General features: G+C 41.1%; 1 protein-coding gene across 1 annotated transcript in view; it reads left to right on the top strand.

Annotated features, from left to right (window-relative positions):
- The window catches only part of snx19b (sorting nexin 19b), a 206,328-nt gene extending 188,354 nt beyond the window's left edge, over positions 1 to 17,974 (top strand). Inside the window, exons 11-12 of the mRNA XM_073029578.1 lie at positions 13,834 to 13,958; positions 15,292 to 17,974. Of these exons, the coding sequence (XP_072885679.1) occupies positions 13,834 to 13,957 (124 nt within the window). The 3' untranslated portion in view covers position 13,958; positions 15,292 to 17,974. The remainder of the gene's footprint in view (positions 1 to 13,833; positions 13,959 to 15,291) is intronic.
- The last annotated feature ends 1,768 nt before the right edge of the window (positions 17,975 to 19,742 follow it).

Genomic DNA, 19,742 nt, shown 5'->3' with positions numbered 1-19,742 from the left:
ACTGAAATTCAGAAGAATAAGCACAGGATCTCATTGAAACCTATCGAATGTTGAAAGGCCCTGATGTGGAGAGGATGTTTCCTATGGTGGGGAGTCTAAGACCAGAGAACACTGTCTCAGAATAGAGGGGCATCCTTTTAGAATGGAAATGAGGAATGGTTTCTTTAGCCAGAGAGTGGTGAATCTGTGGAATTCGTTGCCATAAGTGGCTGTGGAGGCCAAGTCATTGGGTATATTTAAGGCAAAAGTTGATAGCTTCTTGATTGGTCAAGGCATGAAGGGATATTACGGAGAAGGCAGGAGATTAGGGCAGAGATGGATATGGATCAGCCATGATGAAATGGTGAAGCAGATTCAGTGGACCAAATGGCTTAATTCTGCTGCTGTATCTTATGGTCTTAATGGTCTAAATATGAGGGGTGATTGATAAGTTTGTGGCCTAAGGTAGAAGGAGTCAATTTTAGAAAACCTAGCACATTTATATTTCAACATAGTCCCCTCCTACATTTACACACTAAGTATAGCAGTCGTGGAGCATACGGATCTTGGACCTCCAGAAAGTGTCCACAGATGGGTGATTGACAAGTTCATGGCCTAAGGTAGAAGGAGATGAGTTATACAGCTCTCATTACATGCACATGCAGGTCAGCTCTTTGAGTGATTATGCAGAAAGTTTGAAGTTAATAACTCATCTCCTTCTACCTTAGGCCACAAACTTATCAATCACCCATGATGAGTTATTAACTTCAAACTTTCTGCATAATCACTCTTAACTGTTGAACTACACGTGCATGTAACGAGAGCTGTATAACATCTCCCTCTACCTTAGGCCATGAACTTATCAATCACCCCTGCTGTAGACACTTTCTGGAGGTCCAAGATCTGTATGCTCCACGATCGCTGGACTAAGAGTGTAAATGTAGGAGGGGACTATGTTGAAAAATAAATGTGCTAGGTTTTCTAAAATTGACTCCTTCTACCTTTGGCCACGAACTTATCAATCACCCCTCGTATTTTAACACAACTTAAAAATATAGTAAGTGACTGTATTAGAAAGATTTTCAAACTGCTGAGAGTTCAATAGTTGAGAAAAAAAAATCTTTTTGGTTGAGTGTCGCATCCTCCAAAATGGTGAAAATTTATTTGAAAATGTTTAGGGACCTATAATCATAGAAAGGAAGGAGGATGGTTTCCATATGGGAAAGTTGCTTTTCCCAATATTCCCTGAGAAGTCAGGTCCAAGAATATATTTGATAGTCCTTCATTAGAGCAGAGAGTAGCCGTTATTGGATAAAGTTACTCTACAGTGAAGATTCAGGTGATTCATTTAACCTCACCACAAGCCACCTACACTACAACATTGTACCATTAACTTTAAAAAATGAGTCCCATAGACTTTATAAAACTGGAAAAAATAATTCCCCCATCAGCAATGCCAATTAGAAAATTGATTTTCCATCTGGTTCCAATGAAATTTGCAGTGCTTTATTCGGATATTGAGATTCTAAACATGTTTATTTTCATGTTAGTAAATGCCTGTTCTTGTATTTTTTTCTTTATATGATGCAGCCAAAATGATACAGATATCTTTAGGCTTAATATTACATAAAATTGGAAATTTTCTTACTCAGTTCAACTTGTAAAATAAAAAGTCAGTTGTTTCCAAGAATGTATTTTCATTTGTCACTTTCACCGACTCTTCATCTCATGTTCTCAATGATTTAGTGCTTATTTAAAGTTCAAGGTAAATTTATTATCAAGGTACATATATGCCACCATATACAACCCTGAGATTCATTTTCTTGCAGGCATGCATGTTCAATAAATCAATAATAACCATAATAGAATCAGTGACAGACTGCACCAACTTGGACATTCAACCAGTGTGCAAAAGACAGTAAGCTATGCAGATACAAAAAGAAAGAAATAATAAAAAAACAATAAATATCAAGAACATGAGAGGAAGAGTCCTTGAAAGTGAGTCCATAGGTTGTGAGAACATTTCAATGATGGGGCAAGTGAAGGTGAATGAAGTTATTCCCTTTGGATCAAGAGCCTGATGGTTGAGGAGTAATAATTGTTCCTGAACCTGGTGGTGTGAGCCCTGAGGCTCCTGTACCTCCTTCCAGATGGCAGCAGTGAGAGGAGAGCATGACCTGGGTGGTGGGGGTCCCTGGTGATGGATGTTGCTTTCCTGCAATAACGCTCTGTGTAGATGTGCTCAACAGTGGAAAGGACTTTGCCCGTGATGGACAGGGCCATATCCACTATCTGTTCAAGGCCCTTGGTGTTTCCATACCAGGCTGTGAGAGTTAATATACTCTCCACCACACATCTATAGAATTTTGTCAAATTTTTGGATGTGATACCAAATCTTTGCAAACTTCTAAGGAAGTAGAGGTGCTGCCATGCTTTCTTAGGAATTGAACTTGCGTGCTGGGCCCAGGACAGGTCCTCTGAAATAACACCAAGAAATTTAAAGTTGTTGAGCCTCTCCACTTCTTATCTTCCAATGAGGATTGGCTCATTAATCACCTGTTTCCTCCACCTGAAGTCACTAATTAGCTCCTTGGTCTTGCTGACATTGAGTAAAAGGTTCAACATCCTTCCTATTTATTCACCTTTTTCATTTATCACTTTCAAGAACTCTCCCTCTCATGTTCTCAATATTTATTGATTATTTTTTTTCTATTTGCACAGTTTGTTGTTTTTTTTGCACATTGTTTGTGCATCTTGTTGGGTATAGTCTTTTATTGATTCTATTGTGTTTCTTGGATTTACAAGGAAGTGAATCCCAGGGTTGTGCATGATGGCATATATGTACTTTGATAATAGATTTCCTTTGAACTTTGGATGTTTACTATCAGGTTTTACTGACTGTCCACTAGCAAATAGAATGAAAGAGAGCGAGAGATGATGTATTTCAAAATCTTGTGATGTGACAGCACCAATTTGCAAATTTCCCTTAGGGTAGGAAATTGTTATCCTAGGTGGCCTATAAAGATTTCTGCATATTGACAGTGTAGTTAACCCAAATGTGTTTTGAAGTGGTCCAGCAGGCCAATTCTAGCTGAATCCAGGGATGTCTGGGAACAAGTAACAAATGCAGCCTCACTGGGATGCCTAATTTGTGATTCAAGGTTCAAGTCACATAGAAACATACAGTGAAGTGTGCCCTTTGCATTGACAACCAACACATCCGAGGGTGTGCTGAGAACAGCTTGCTACTGTCACACACATCTGGTGCCAACATAGCATTCCCACAATGCTCGGCAGAACAACACAGAACACAACAACAACAGCAAAAACAAGCCTCATTCCTCCCTCCCACCCATTTATATATATATAGTCCTTTAACGCCAGGACAGGTCTCCAGCAGACATGGTCTCGGGCCTGCAGACATCATGATTCAACCTCCCCGTGGACTCGCAGAGATTTGCTGACTCTGCTCTGAACAACGGGGCTTGACTTCCAATTCATCCTCGGGCCTTGATCCTTGGCATCAATCCCAGGATGAATTTCCTGTGTGTAAATGAAAAAAAAGGTAAATGCAAAGAATACTGGAGGTGCTGAACAGGTCAGGCAGCATCTTTGGAGAAAGGAAAACAGTTATATGTTCAGTTTAATGACTTTTCATCTGACCTAATGAAAGACAATCAACCTGAAACATCAGCTCTGTTTCGCTCCTGAGGAGCTGCCTGATCTTGTGAATATTTCCAGCATTTTATTTCTAGTTTCTGGCATCTGCATGTTTTTCCCAAATAAATAGCATTTAGAACTTTAGAAGTATGGTCACTGTTGCAATGTAATAAATTACCATCGACATAATTCCATAGGTCAGGATGTAGAGCGTGGTCTTGTAAACCAGGGGTCGTGAGTTCAAATCTCACTCGGGTCTCAACATTTGTGGCAGCACTGTAGTGTAGCAGTTAGCATAACGCTATTACTGTACAGTGCCAGTGACACGGGTTCAATTCCCGATGCTCTTTGTAAGGAATTTGTACATTCGTCCCATGACCATGTGGATTTGCTTCGGTTTCCTCCCACTTTCCAAAGATGGATTAGACGGTCAACTGGGTCGAACTGATCAGCATTGATGACATCTTCAAAATGCAATGCCTCAAAAAGGTGGCATCCATCATTAAGGACCCCCATCACCCAGGACATGCTTCATTGCTATCATCAGGGAAAAGGTACAGGAGCCTAAAGACACACATTTAACGTTTTAGGAACAGCTTCTTCCCTATCAACATCAGATATCTGAATGGATAATGAATCTTCTTGAACATTGCTTCACTGTTTTTACTCTCTTTTTGCACTACTTAATTGATTTAAAATTTTAATATATATTTCTTATCGTAATTTATTTTTATGTATTGCACTGGACTTGCTGCAAATCAACACATTTCTTATTTCAATGCAATAAGATATATGTCAGTTATATTAAACCTGTTTCTGATTCAATTTAGGCAAGTTGAGCACTGCATTTATCTACTGAGTGAAACAGCAAGCAGAAACACTGATATATTTGCCAGTGATCATTAAAGAAACAATAAAATTAAGGGTTTGGCTGCTTTACAATTTCATTTGTCTAATTGGTAGCATCTTACTGATAATCCTCTCATTTTTTGCGAATGCTCTCAGCTTCTCCAGTTTTGCTTAGCTGACCATGCGGGCACGTGAGCTGAGCAAGTGTTGTCAGTTTCCCAACTTTTCAAGGCACAAACTCCCCAACCGTGTTGCAGATGCACAGTGACTCTCCAATAGAGCATACTGAGGCGTGACAGTCAAAAATGATTTGTATTTCTCACTAGTGCTCTCGGACGGATGTTCTCATTAGAAAGTTTACGGTGAAAATTGACTGCAGAACCTCTCAGTACAGAAGTCTTGAGAAAATCTGGCCTCAACTGTAAATTAACATTCAGTTCATATCAAATTGTATGAAATTACTGTACCTAAGTTGAACCAAATGTTTGGTAGCAGTATTGTCTACTTTGCCAATCTTCATGAGACCAAGTGAAATCTGCAGTTAATTTTTTTTGTGTGGTATTCTTGGCTGCCCATAGGTGTTACAGGACTCTGGAGACATCTCGTGGTGCAGAGGAAAAGCCTAGCTTTGTAGCTGTGCCTTGGAAAGCTCTGTAGGATATAGATTTCAGGTGACCCATAGCTCATTAAACATTTTAAAAAATCTCATTCATAGGAAAGGACCTGGAGCCATTTACTTGTCAGTTTTTTTATTGGAAAGCTTTAGTTGATACAATACTGTGCAAAACTCTTAAGCACATATATATAGCTAGGGTGTCTAAGGCTTTTGCACAGTACTGTATTTCTCAATGTGGAGCGGAGAGTGAGTTTGTAAATCTGGTAGGAGCAAAGGATGATGAGGAGGGGTATGGGTGAGGTGGCAGAGGAAGAATGCCAAAGGCAGGGTGTGACGTGGGTACAGACACACCCAGCCCTGAGACACCAGGCAAGGTCATTTGATTCCAAACAATTGGTTTATTGATCATTGCAAGATGTCTCTCTGGTGCTTCCTGCTCCCTCCTCTCTCCCTTCCCCTTTTCCAACCATGATTCCCCTCTCCCTGCCCCCTTCCCACTCTCAGTCCACAACAGAGACCCATTTCAGAATCAGGTTTATCATCGCTCACATATGTCATGAAATTTGTTTTTTTTTGTTTGCAGCAGCAGTACAGTGCAAAACATAATACAGTCGTCCCCCGGTATCCATGGGGGATTGGTTCCAGGACCCTCCGCAGATACCAAAATCCACAGATGCTCAAGTCCCTTATATAAAATGGCGTAGTATTTGCATATAACTTACGCACATCCTCCTGTATACTTTAAATCACCTCTAGATTACTTATAATACCTAATACAATGTAAATGCTATTGTTTAGGGAATAATGACAAGAAAAGTAAGTCTGTACATGTTCGGTACAGACGCAACCATCATAGCTCTTCTGGGAACACTGATGCTGCCTCAGCATCAGCCGATGCCGATTCTCCCGTGATCTTTAAGTTCTTGAGGACTTTACAAAGCTAGCCAGTCATCCCTTGCTAACCTTAAACTCCTTCCTTTCGCTCACAACACAAGTAGCGAACGAACGAGACGCGAGGCGAACAATGCTCAAACGAGTGCTGGAGAGAGACTGAGAATCTGTGAAATGGCGGGAGGCTACAGTAGGGTATGCCTACACATCACTTTATTCATGTGGATTCAGCGTAATGCTCGGCACGCGGCAAATTCAAGTTTTGCTTTTTGGAACTTATTGGAATTTTTTTTTGAATATTTTTGATCCACAGTTGATTGAATCCGCAGATGCGGAACCTGTGGATATGGAGGGCCGACTGTATTACTGCACTACTGTGCAAAAGCCATTGGCACCCTATATACGTGCCTAAGACTTTTGTACAGTACTGTATTATGTTAAAAAATTGATTAGAAATTAAGTATTTGATATTGTGGACAGATGTTGCATGCCGGATTGCATTTAAGTAAACCAATAAACCATGGCTGTGATTATGTTGCTTTAAGTAGAGCATTTCTTGGGCAGGATATGTCTTCAAGCATTAGATTTTTAGGGTTTCTTTCAAAAGGTTAGTAGGAAAAGCATACCAAATATATGCTTTCATTGCCAAATATGGTTTAATATTAACCCACATAGGAAATGATGTAAAAAAACAACTTACGAACAGGAAGTGATGTTTGTATAAAACAAATTGCCGTATAGAATGAACAGTGCCTCTTGAGGCAGAACACAGTGAAATCAACTCTGGGCAAATTATTTACTACACTTGCAGTGTAAAACTTTCTCCTGAAAGGGTTAGGTGTCTTTATAATATAGATGATTAACTTTCACCTTCATTCTATGCAGCATGTGTCTTTTACACAGAGTGTTGGGAATGTGGAGTACACTGCTAGGAATGGTGGTAGAGGCAGATACGTGAGACATGTTTAAGAAACTCTTAGGCACATGGATGAAAGGAAAATAGAGGGCAGTACAGGAGGGAAGCATTAGATTGATCTTGGAGTTGGTTGAGAAGGTGGCACAACATAGTGGGGTGAAGGGCCTGTACTGTACTGCTGTCTGTTCTCTGCCTAACTCCAAGTACAGTCGGCCCTCCTTATCTGCGGATTCCGTATGCGCGGATTCAACCAACCGCGGATCGGGAAAACCCGGAAGTTCTCTCTCCAGCACTCGTTGCTGGAGCATGTACAGACTATTTTTTCTTGTCATTATTCCCTAAACAATACAGTATAATAACTATTTACATAGCATTTACATTGTATTAGTTATTATAAGTAATCCAGAAATGACTTAAAAGTGCAGGCAGTCCCCGGGTTATGAATGAGTTCCATTCCTGAGTCCGTCTTTAAGTCGGATTTGAAGTTGGAACAGGTACATCCGGTATTATTTAGCGTCAGTTAGTCAAACGTTTTTCTTAGTATATAGTACATATTTTACCTTTCTATGCATATAAAACACTTAAGGAACATACGTATTTCAATAATTTAACCACTGCATTGCTTAGTAATAATTGTAGCTTTCATTGGGGCAGGGCCTTTCACATTCTCCATTAAAATTTTTCCGATCGTTGACCGACTGTAGCCTAACGCTATTCCAATTACCGATGGCGTTTCACCTCTTTCCGATCACGTTATTACTTCCCACCTTATTTTCATTCACACTGCGGATTCAGAGCTGTGCCACCAGGTCCTAATGTCCACCGTACGGAGACTTGTTAAATCAAGTCTGGGGTTCCACTGGGTCCTAAAGACCACCTCACTGATACATGTTAAATACGGGACTTGAGCATCCGCGAATGTTGGTATCCGTGGGGGGTCCCAGAACCGAATCCCCCGCGGATAAGGAGGGCCGACTGTATTGGAGTGTTTTCTCCTTGTTACCAATTAATGTCAGTGTTATTAAGGCCTCCTGATATCACATTTTGTTAGGTACTCGTTGGTCAAGGGCAGTCATTCACACCTCACCTTTGAAATTCAGCTGTTTGGACCAAGGTGTGATGTGAATTAGCAAAAACCTGGAATTGGACTTCATGAGCATGTTGAACTGTTCCTTGGGACCTTGCTTCCACCTCTGGTCCTGTGGGCTCTGATTGACACATATGAGGCAGGAGGTGCTTTGGGCTGGATAGATGGTTGTGAGATGGTCCATCCCTTCCATCACTTGTGTATTCGTGGCCCAAAGAATCCCAGTGTTCAGCTGGGAATGTTTGAGCACGTGGTTGGATCTTGCCCACTGTCTGCCTGGTATTCCGTGACTGTGCTTTGAATAGGGCATTGGATTTGGGGTTTGGTGTGGGTCTGTGCTAACTGAAACATGATGATGACATCATATATCATTTTACATGTGACTGAGAAGAAACTGATTAAATGATAATTACCTGGATTTGATATGTGTTGATTTTTCTGAATATCATGTACCTGGGCAATGTTCCACATTATTGGTTTGATATCAGCTTATGACTAAATCAATGGAAGATGAGGTAGCTTTTCCACACAAGTAAATGCTATAATCAGTATATCGATTGTGCTCATATTTAAAGTCATTTTAAAATTTGATTGGATCGCATCCACTACCTCCTGGAAGTTTGATCCAAATGCCAATTAGTTAGGAACTGGACGCCATTTACAGCATGCATTTGGCGCGAGATTCCAGTCACTGTAAAGCATTTTTAATCAAAAATACCTCAAACTTTCATTTGGACTAAAATTGAAATTCAGCTGCATTCAAAGAACTGTCAAGATTTCACACTCACCTCAGCCTCCAGTCACTCTGTACCACATGGTGGAAAGCTGCCTTTTGTTCCTAACCCTTTGAGGACAATGTATACAGCGTTCAGAAATAATGATGTTTCTTTTTATTTTTTTTGAGAGTCCTCAAAGACAAACACATTTCAAGAGTCTCTTTGGGTATTGCTGGATTTTTCAAATTTTGACCCAGTGCCTGAGAAAAGTCTCTGATTCTACTAAATTAAGATGTAGTGCTGTGGGCTAGAATAGTTTCCTCAATCTCTGTATATCATGTTCAACCACAGCTTAGACTCACTGGATCCAGGATGAAACAACACAACTGTCGTAACTGACTCGGCTCAATGCTTAAGTACCAGCACATTAGTGCAATATTTATTGCTGTTACCTCATAGCTCCAGTGCCCAGGGTCATTCCTGACATAGGAGGCTGTCTATGTAGGATTTGTACATTTTTGCACTGACCAGGTGAGTTTCCCCAAGGTGAACAAAGAACATAAAATATTTTAACCTACTCTAGAGGTGTCGGAGCTGGTATGCTCCACCGGGGGCAGTGTGGTGCAGCGTCCAGGCTGGAGTCGGTGCTGCCTCCCCCAGTGTTCACTTGGCAGAAGACAAACTCTTTTGTGGTCCACTGCAGATTTCTGTGGCATTATGGCTCGAGTTTGGACTCTTTTATTGCGTGGCTGTATCTTACTGATACATTTATGTGTTGATATCTTGTACGTGCTTTGTGTTGTGTGTGACTGTTGGTACTGTGTTTTGCACCTTGGCTCCAGAGTAACACTGTTTCATTTGGCTGTATTCATGAGTATTCATGAATGGATGAATGACAATTAAAATTGAATTGAATCGAATTTAACCTTTCCATCCAATATAGCCCTCCAAGATTCTGTCATCTATGTGCCTATCAACAGTAGGTGTCTCTTAAATCTCCTTAATGTATCTGCTTCGAATATCATCTATGCACTTACCACTATCTGTGTTCAAAAAAAAACTACCTCTGATATTCCCCCTCTATTTTTCTCCAATCACCTTAAAATAATACCTCTGTGTATTTGCTATTTCTACTCTGGGAAATAGACTTTGAGCTGTCCACTCGATCCATGCCTCCTATCATTCTGTACTCCTCAGTCAAGTCATCTCTCATCCTCCTTCACTCTAAAAAGAAAACCCCCAGCTCACTCAAACTATCCTCATAAGACATGCCTTCTAGTCCAGGTGCACCGGTTTCCTCTCACATTCCAAAGATGTTCGGGTTAGGCTAAGGTTTACTAAATTGTGAGCTTGTTATGTTGGTACCTAAAATATGGCAACACTTGCAGGCTGCCCCCCACCCCATCCTTGGACTGCATTAACACAAACGGCGCATTTCACTGTGTGTTTCAATGTATGTGTGACAAACAAAGCTAATCTTTTTTCCCCTCAGAGGTGGCAACAGATAATTATCAGCTTTATAGCGCTAGGAGAATTGTTGGGGTGAGGGGAGTTGTTGGGCATGTGAATGAAGAAACAGTGCTCTGCCAAAGTCTTAGACACATATACAGTATATAGCTATGTTGCCTAAGACTTGCACAGTACCATATATAATGTCTTTTCAGTTACCAGTACTTCATACTGCTGAGCTAATACAAAGCTAAATACTCTTATTTCTGTTTCCCAACCACCTTCCTGTTTTAACCAACTTACAGTAGTGTACAAAAGTGTTAAGCACTCTAGCTATATATATGTGCCTAAGACTTTTGCACAGTACTGTAGGTTTTCAGGAAATAAGTGGGTGAATAGACTGCTGGGAGTTTTCTGAGAGCTAGCATAGATGTCTTAGGCAGATGTCCTTGTCATGACAAAACAAGAGATATAAGTTCTGGTTTAACTATATCTAGTGTAGTTGGATCCTGCTATTGTCTGCCAAGAGTTCCCACTTGTATATTTCCCTTGGTTCTCTCCTGTCTTTTCTTAGGCCCTCACTCAACCCATCTTCACCACGGTGGCTGATTTCATTCATGGTTCTCCCCTTCACCGCGTGGGTTTCCTCCAGGTGCTCTGACATCCATGTGTCAAATAAAACTAATCTTTATCTTCTGCTCTGTTTCAAATTTCCTGTCATCAGCCCTTTTCTCAAAAAACCAGTTCACACAAGTCTTAGCCCTTGCAAGCTGATTTTTCTTCTCCAAATTTCCTTGTTTGTATGAATCCCTCAGTCAGATATTTGTTGTTGCTGCAGTGTTGGAAAGGGGCCCTGATTAAAATCGCTAACGTCATCTTGTTTGACTGTATAAGCTACCCTTTTCTGTGTACTATATTCCTAGGAGTGAACATCACCAATAGCTCCTCCTGGTCCAACCACGTAGATGCCGTGGCTTAGAGAGCTCACCACTGTCTCTACTTCGTCAGGAAGCTAAAGAAATCTAGCATGTCCCAGTTGACCTTTATCAAATTTATCGATACACCATAGCATCCTATCTAGATGCGTCATGGTATGCGGTAACTGATCTGCCCATGACCGCAAGAAACTGCAGAGACTTGTAGACACAGCTCAGCATGTCAAGGAAGCCAGCTGTCCCTCTATGGACTCTGTCTATACTTCCCGCTGCCTCAATAATGCAGTCAACGTAATCAAAGACTCTTCCCACCATGGACATTCTCTCTTTGAGTCATAGAAAAGTACAGCACAGAAGTAGGCCCCTCGGCCCATCTAGCAACTTAAACTGCTTATTCCCACTGACCTGCACCGGGATCACAGCCCTACCATCTGTGCGCCTATCTAAATTTCTCTTAAATGTTGAAATTAAGCTTCATGGACCACTTGTGCTGGTAGCTCATTCCACACTCTCAGGAACCTCTGAGAGAAGAAGTTTCCCCTTAAACTTTTCACCTTTCACCATTAACCCATACAGACCTCTAGTTGAAGTCCCATCCAACCTCAGTGGAAAAAGCCTGCTTGCATTTGCTCTATCTATGCCCCTCATAATTTTGTATACCTCGATCAAATCTCCCCTTAATCTTCTATGTTCCAGGAATAAAGTCCTAACCTATTCAAACTCAGGTCCTCTGGACCCGGCAGCATCCTTATAAATTTTCTTTGTACACTTTCAACCTTGGGTACATCTTTCCTGTAGGTAGGTGACTAAAACTGCACATAATACTCCAAATGAGGCCTCCCCAAAGTCTTAAACAATACTTTGATTTATGAAGGCCAATGTGAATGGCTTTCTTTTCTTTTGTATCTTCTCCCCTCTCCCATCAGGCAGATGATACAAAGCCTGAAAGCATGGACCACCAGGTTCGTTGACAGCTTGTATCTCATTGGATCTCTTGTACAGTCAGATGGACTCTTGACCTCACAATCTACCTCCTTATGTCTATTATTATCGACCTCTCTATCTGCACTGCAGTTTCTCTGTTACACTTTTTTCTGCATTCTGTTATGGTTTTACCTCAATGCACTGTGTATTGATCTGTATGAACAGCATATGAGACAAGCTTTTCACTGTATCTTGGTACATGTTTCAAGATTCAAGATTGTTTAATGTCATTTACAGTACCCAAGTGTAAAGGAGAACAAAATATTTGTTACTCTGGATCCAGTGCAGCACAAAGAACACAACAATAATATTCCAATTTAAGTTCCAAAATATGGTAATCTATCCATGCTGAATCTGTCTGCAGTCTATGATGTGATAGATTTTTATCATCCACCTGTTCAAGAGCCTGCTCCTGAACCTGGTGGTATGAGTCGTGAGGCTCCTGTACCTCCTTCCTAACAGCAACAGTGAGTGGACAGCATGGCCTAGATGGTGGGGTCCTTGATGATGGATGCTGCTTTTCTGCAGCAGTGCTCCTTGTCGATGTGCTCAATGGTGGGGAGGGCTTTACCTGTGTCGGACTTCCAGATTGTAATGTATCCAGTCATTAATAACTTCCATTATCAATGGCTTATTCTCCTGAGCCTGTTCCATTAATTCTGGGTACCCCACATGAATCAATCCTTTCCCACCTCATTTTCTCAATTCTGAATGGCAATTTTTATTTGTGCAATTTAATAATGTTGACATCTGTTTTTTTAAGTAATAGATATAGGTCATTGATATATGGACCAAGTACTGTTGGCAAGGCTGGCGTTTTTGGCCAATCCCCCATTGCCCGGAGAAGGCAACAGTGAGCTGCTGAAGTCCAAACAGTGAAATAATTTGCTGAAATATTGTAGTGGACATCTGTGTGTCTGGAATCTCAAAGGGAGGTTAATTGAAGGTTATATCTCATTCCAGTGGAAATGGACAATTTGGGCAAATTTAATTCTGCAGTTCCCCTTGGCTCTGAGCTTCATATGTATTAAATATTTGCTTATAGATGTCAATTCATAAAATTTTTGAGATTTTCCAGCCATTTCACACTTGGAATATTGTGTTCTGTTCTGGTCGCCTCATTATAGGAAGGATGTAGAAACTTTAGAGAGAATGCAAAGGATATTTGCCAGTTACAGAGCACGTCTTATGAGGATAGGTTGAGTGAGCTTTGCTTTTTTTCTTTGGAGCAGAGATAGAAGTATACGAGATGATAAGAAGCATAGATCAAGTGGCAAGCCAGAGATTTTTTTCCAGGGTGGAAATGGCAGGGGGGCATTATTTAAGGTGATTGGAGGAAAGTATAGGGGGATGTTACAGATAAGTTCTTTACATAGAGAGTTGTGAGTGTATGGAACGCCCTTCCAGGGTAGTTGTAAAGGCAAATATATTAGGGGCATTTAAAAACTCTTGGATAGGCACATGGATGAAAGAGAAATGGAAGACTATGTACAAGGGAAGAGTTAGATTGATCATGGAGTCGGTTAAAGGGTCAGTACAACATCGTGGACTGAAGTGCCTGTACTAAGCTGTAATGTTCTGCTGTAGTGTTCTATCGACACTAGCTTGCTTTTGTACTCAAGCACTTGTTGCCTGTAGCTCTGTCTTTACAATACTTATACCCTGAAACCGTTCTTGAAAATCTGTCTTCCTTTCTGATCGTATTGTTTTATTTCTGCTGTAACTCTGCTGTGTTTGAAATTTCTCGGCAGACATCTTGTGTACTGCATATGGGATCTGCTGCTAGAGTTCCTAATCCCTGAAGCTTCTAACGAGGAGTTCCAAAAATCACTGTTAACCTTGGCTTCAGGAAGCTCAGAGAAAGTGCTGGGATGAGGTAAGCAGTTGATCTGCAGAAATTTTCGATGGCGTTTTCTCTTCTGTGCAGTTCCTCTTGGCCAGCATGGTGGCATAGCAGTTAGTGTTATGCTATTACAGCACCGGGGACCCGGATTCAATATCATCACTGTCCATAAGGAGTTTGTACATTCCCTCCCACAGATTAGATGGATTAGATTAGCTTTATTTGTCACATGTACATCGTAACACGCAGTCAAATGCATTGTTGGTGTCAATGATCAACACAGTCTGAGGATGTGCTGAGGGCAGCCCACAAGTGTCACCACACCTCCAGCCACCAGCATCGCATATCCACAACTCACTACTCACTTAGAATGTGGGAGGAAACTGGGGCAATCCACTCGGTCATGGGGGAGTGCCCAAACTCCTTAGACACAGCGGCAGGAATTGAACCCAATCACTAAATTATTGCATGGATGTAATTGGGTGACACATGCTCATTGGGCCAGAGGGGCTGTTACTGTGCTGTATCTCTGAATGAAATTTGATGTGCTGTGATGTTGATGGCCAGCACCCATTTACTTCGATTGTCATGGCGGCACACAGTCCTCAGTCCTCCATTATGATAAAGCAACCAATCCCAAGAAACAAACATTGTAATCAATATACCAACTCCTTTCTGTAGTTAGCAGTCCAGCTCAGTTCAGCACTTGTGAATCAACAATGACATCCAGAATGATTCTCCTTAACTCTTAAGTGACTAAAGTTTAACTTTAAGTCATAAGCCACTTAAAAGAAAACCTGCCTGCCTTCCAATCTAAGATTTGTTCCATTGTGTAATAAACTCCAAATGTCCATTCTGTTTTTGTTTAATTTTCTCAGATCAACAGTGGTATATTAGTACTTGTTTCAGCCACAAACCTGTTGGTAGGAATTCCATAGCAGAGACACTGTCACATTCCAGTCTGAATAAGCAATTTTGTTCTTGCATAGCATAGAATCAAAGGGTCTAATCATCTGAATTTACAGGCCAAATTCTCCACATTAAAGTCTATTTAACTTTAAAGACTGTGACCAGCGGAAGACAAGCTGGACCAGGACAACACCCCATGCACCATCAATGCCACTCAGGGACTTGGACTGTATACTTTGTGTGACTGTATGTATTTCTGCTATTGTAACTATAATGTGCTGTGAGCTGTTAGTATTGTGTTTTGCACTTTAGCCCTAGAGGAACAGTTTCATTTGGTTGAATGGCAATTAAACTTGAACTTGAAACTCCTTCTAGAGTTGTAAAGAACTGTTTGTTTCTTCACAGTTGAAACAAGGTTTACCTTTGGATTAACTTGTACTTTTTCTTTCTTGTATAGCCAAGAACCATCAACTGAATATTAAGGGAAGCATACCTCAAGAACATTACTGGGACATTGCTAAAAGAGATCAGATAACCAAAATGGATGCGAGATAAAGGCTTAGCCTAAATCCTGTAGATTTCAGCTTCACATTCATAGTATAATGGCAGCACTAATCAGCTATTTATTGAAAATGTTAATGCATGTTAGAAATTATCTTGCGCCTTGTTTAACTTCGTCGATCGGAGATGATTTGAATGAGTATTTTACACTGTACTGGCCCTCTTCAGTGCCACAAATGTGTGCAAGGAAATCAAGATGATTGTCATGTTTGATATTTAACAAGTACTTCACATAAATGTGAGTTTTAAATGGTTTTAAATTCATTAGATGCAGTACTTCTGAGGCAGGTTTATATAATAGGCTTCTAAACCATTCCTTCTCAACAATTAATGACTGATGGTTGATCTATCAAGGCCAGTATCCACAAATGCACTAATTAAGATATATTTATTTGAACATTCCTGAATCAGAAATACTGGCACTGAGTAGCACAATGAGCACCTACTGTTCAACACTTCCTGGGCACCAAGTTCATGAAATTCTTCTGAATCATTTCATTTCACCTTTTATGGATTCTTTAAGTGTGGAGGACCTTCTCTATAAGTGTGGAAGGAGCACTGTATAAGAGTGGAGGAAGTTCTGTAGAAGTGTTAGATGGTTCGTCCTCTGCCCTTTCATCAGAGGAACAGCTCTGAGGAATTTCTCAGATAAACAGTCAAGCTGCAGTATATCCATGGTCCAATGTGCTGTTTGAGAGCCCATCCTTGTGTTAGTCACAATATGTCCTGGAATGGAGCAGAAGTAATCAAAATCAAATTTTTTTAAGACCTAATTGACAAAAGTGCTTCGTTAATTTAACTGCTATGTGCAAGTTGGACTATCTGGAGAAGCTGCTGTACAAGACGTTACTCTTTCATTATTTTGACTAGACGTGAGTCTGTGATGTTAAATGACACTGTTGGGAATGCTCGGCAGTATGAGCAGCGTCATTGGAGAAAGAAACATAACTAACAAATAGTTCAGTGGCCCTTCTTCAAACTGTGACCTGTTGAGTATTTATTTTCATTTTACATTTCCAGCAAGTGCAGTATTTTACGTTTCTGTGAATTTGATATTTATAGCTTCTTAAAATGTTTGAGATGTTATATTTTCATCTCACTTAGATGTAGTTTGGGTGAAGGTTAAATATCTCTATTACCTGTGTTACAGTTTTTCATTTACCTCAGTTGTCATTTGTAATTTATAACTGATGGAGAGTGAAATATGCTTCCTGTCTGGTTGAAGTATTGTGCTCAGCCACTTGGTCTCGTTCCTCTTTTCCATCTACTCTTCTGCGTATCTGTAATTACAGTGAGCTGGTGTTGGTTGCTTATTTCATTAAATATTTATTTTAAGGCCACACCTTGAAGATAGAAGTAGGTGCCCAAATGTATCAAATCATTCTACGTTAAGTTTTAAGAATCATCTATATAGAAATCTGTCTTCTGTGGACAGAGTGAAATAAAGAAGAGTATCAAAACTCAAATGCAAGGTTAAACCATTCACTGAATTCACTAAGAGCCATTCTGTTCTAACTTGTTGAGCCTGCTGTTAGATATAGAAGTGGAACCAACTTTCAGAGTGCTGTTTGGTTGAAGTATTCAGTAGAGGTATCAAACAGGTGTGAAACTAGTAGCATCCATACCCAGGCTTCGGAATGATAGGTAAAGCCAGATTTTCAGTCTCCTTCTTAGCTGCTCTTTTGTCACCACCTTTGATTCGGCCTATGACAGCGTGGGTACTTCAGACTGCCAAAGTGAGAGGTTAATGATATCAGTGAACACTCCTGCCAGTTGATCAGTTCAAGTCTTTAGTTTATACAAATACTAACTCTCAAAAGCCAGAGCCCTGTTTAGTAGCCCTCCCATGTATAATAGAACCATGCGGTCATACTTTGGAAATTCAAGTTGATCCAGTTGTCCTCAGAATCTCACCAGCTGCTTTTCCTAATTGCCAGCCTTTTCCCGACTTTCCTTGGTCCATATAGTGTCGAGGTTCTGCCTCTTAAGTTTCCTGATCTGGACGATTAATTATTATAAGAAGACTAAATGTCTAAATCTCTCTTTCAGGGAGTGATCTTTCTTCAGCTATTGAGGGTGTTTTGCTCATATGTTAAGTGCCGTGCCCTATGATATGGACCATGACTGCAGAGGTGCCAATGCCTTCTGGGCAGTGTCTTTACAAGTCGAGTGACCCCAGCTATTATCAGTACTCTTCAGAGATTGCCTGCCGGGTATCAGTGGTTGCATAACCAGGACTTGTGATATGCACCGGCTGCTCATACAACCATCCACCACCTGCCCCCATGGCTTCACATGACCCTGATCAGGTGGGCTTAACAGGTGCTACACCTACCCAACGATGACCTGCAGGCTAGTGGAGGGAAGGAGAGCGATGTATCTCACCCCGCCACCCCATGAAGGTGTGAAAGAGTTGTTATTCTTTATACTGTATATAAAGTCCCTAAAGCTGATCTTAACACAGCTAGTTTCATATCAGGGAAACTGATAATAAATTTTGGATGATGGATATGAAAAGAAGCAAGGACCAGATGTAATTAGGCCCAAATAATAAACAGAATTGCTTGTTGAATGTTAAAGATTATTTTATTTATCACTTGTACATGCAGTGCAAGGATGTGCTGGGGGCAGTCTGTGAGAGTCATTGTGTTTCTGGTGCCCACAGCTTACCGATCATAACCCATGTGTACGTCTTTGGACTGTGGGAGGAAACTGGAGTACCTGTAGGAAACCTACGCAGTCACGGGGACAGCGTACAAACTCCTGACAGACAGCGGCAGGAATTGACCACGGATCACTGATGCTGTGAAGCGTGCTATCTGCCCTCTCTTCATTCTCTTTCACCTTATCTTTTTTTGAGCTTTTGTTCATTGCATCACAATTTTGGGACATTCACTTCCATGCCCTGGTTAAAATATATTTTAAATACACTTAAAGATTCAATGCTGTTGCTGAAGTGCATTGCCATTTCTGAGAAGCTGAAATGCTTTGTCATGGAGCCCACTGGCACGACCCCGGTTGAATACAATGAAAACCCATACTGGCAGATACACAAGGTGCTATTTTAAGCACTTCTGTTGTTCCAAAATGACACTTAAGTTCAGTGCCATTGTTCTGTGTCAGAATATTATTGGGTAAGCATGGATTATGCATAAATATGCAGTGCCTGCTCAATTTTTGGTCTCGGATGTTAAGTGTTATTATTTGTCTCCAATGTTAAGTGTTCAGTGGGCGTTCCCAGTTGCAAAACTGAAACTTGCGGCTTCTAAAGAATTCTGAACTCATCAAACATAAAACATCATATTCCCATGGACAACACTCACAAAATGCTGGTGGTACTCAGCAGGTCAGGCAGCATCTATGGAAATGAATAAACAGCTGATGTTTCAGACCGAGAACCTTTACCTTGATTGGAAAGGAAGGGGTTCAGAAGCCAGGAAAAGAAGGTGGGCGAGGGGAGGAGTACAAGCTGGCAGATGATAGGTAAGACTGGATAAGGGGGAAGTTGGATGGGTAGGAGGAGAGTAGATGAAGTAAGGAGCTGAGAGGTGATAGATGGAAGAGGTGCAGGGCCGAAGAAGAAGGAATCTGATAAGAGATGGGAGAAAGGGAAGGGGAGGTGATGAGCAGCTGAGAAGTGAAGGGGTGAGGTAAAAGGCATAGACTATTTTCTAATTGAGAGAAAACTGAAAATTCAGAGGTGCAAAGGGACTTGGAAGTCCTTGTGCAGGATTCCCGAAAGGCTAACTTGCAGGTTGAGTTGATGCTAAGGAAGGCAAATGTAATATTAACATTCATTTCAAGAGGTCTAGAATATACAAGCAAGGATGTGATGCTGAGGCCTTTATAAAGCACTGGTCAGACTGCATTTGGGGTATTGTAAGCAGATTTGGGTTCCTTATCTAAGAAAAGGTGTGCTGGCATTGGAGAGGGTCCAGAGAAGATTCACGAGATTAATTCCAGGAATGAAAAGGTCTTACACTTATTCCCACCCTGTAAAAACGCCATCCTCTTCTCTCAATTCCTCTGTCTCAGCCGCATCTGCTCTCAGGATGAAGCTTTTCATTCTGGAACGAAGATGCCCTCCTCCTTCAAAGAAAGGGGCTTCCCTTCCTCCACCATCTCTTTTGGGCATATCTGCTCTAACCCCATCCTCCCGCCACCCCACTAGGGATAGGGTTCCTCTTGTCCTCATCTACCACCCCACCAACCTCTGCATCCAGCACGTAATTCAACGTAACTTCCGCTGCCTCCAAGCACGTTTCCCACCTCCCCACTTTCTGCTTTCTGCTGGGATCGCGACCTACGAGACTCCCTTGTCCATTCATCCCTCCCCACTGATTATCC

This window comes from Hemitrygon akajei, chromosome 26, assembly GCF_048418815.1.
Source record: "Hemitrygon akajei chromosome 26, sHemAka1.3, whole genome shotgun sequence".
In the NCBI taxonomy this organism is placed as follows: Eukaryota; Metazoa; Chordata; class Chondrichthyes; order Myliobatiformes; family Dasyatidae; genus Hemitrygon; species Hemitrygon akajei.
This window is presented reverse-complemented; position numbering and strand designations above follow the sequence as displayed.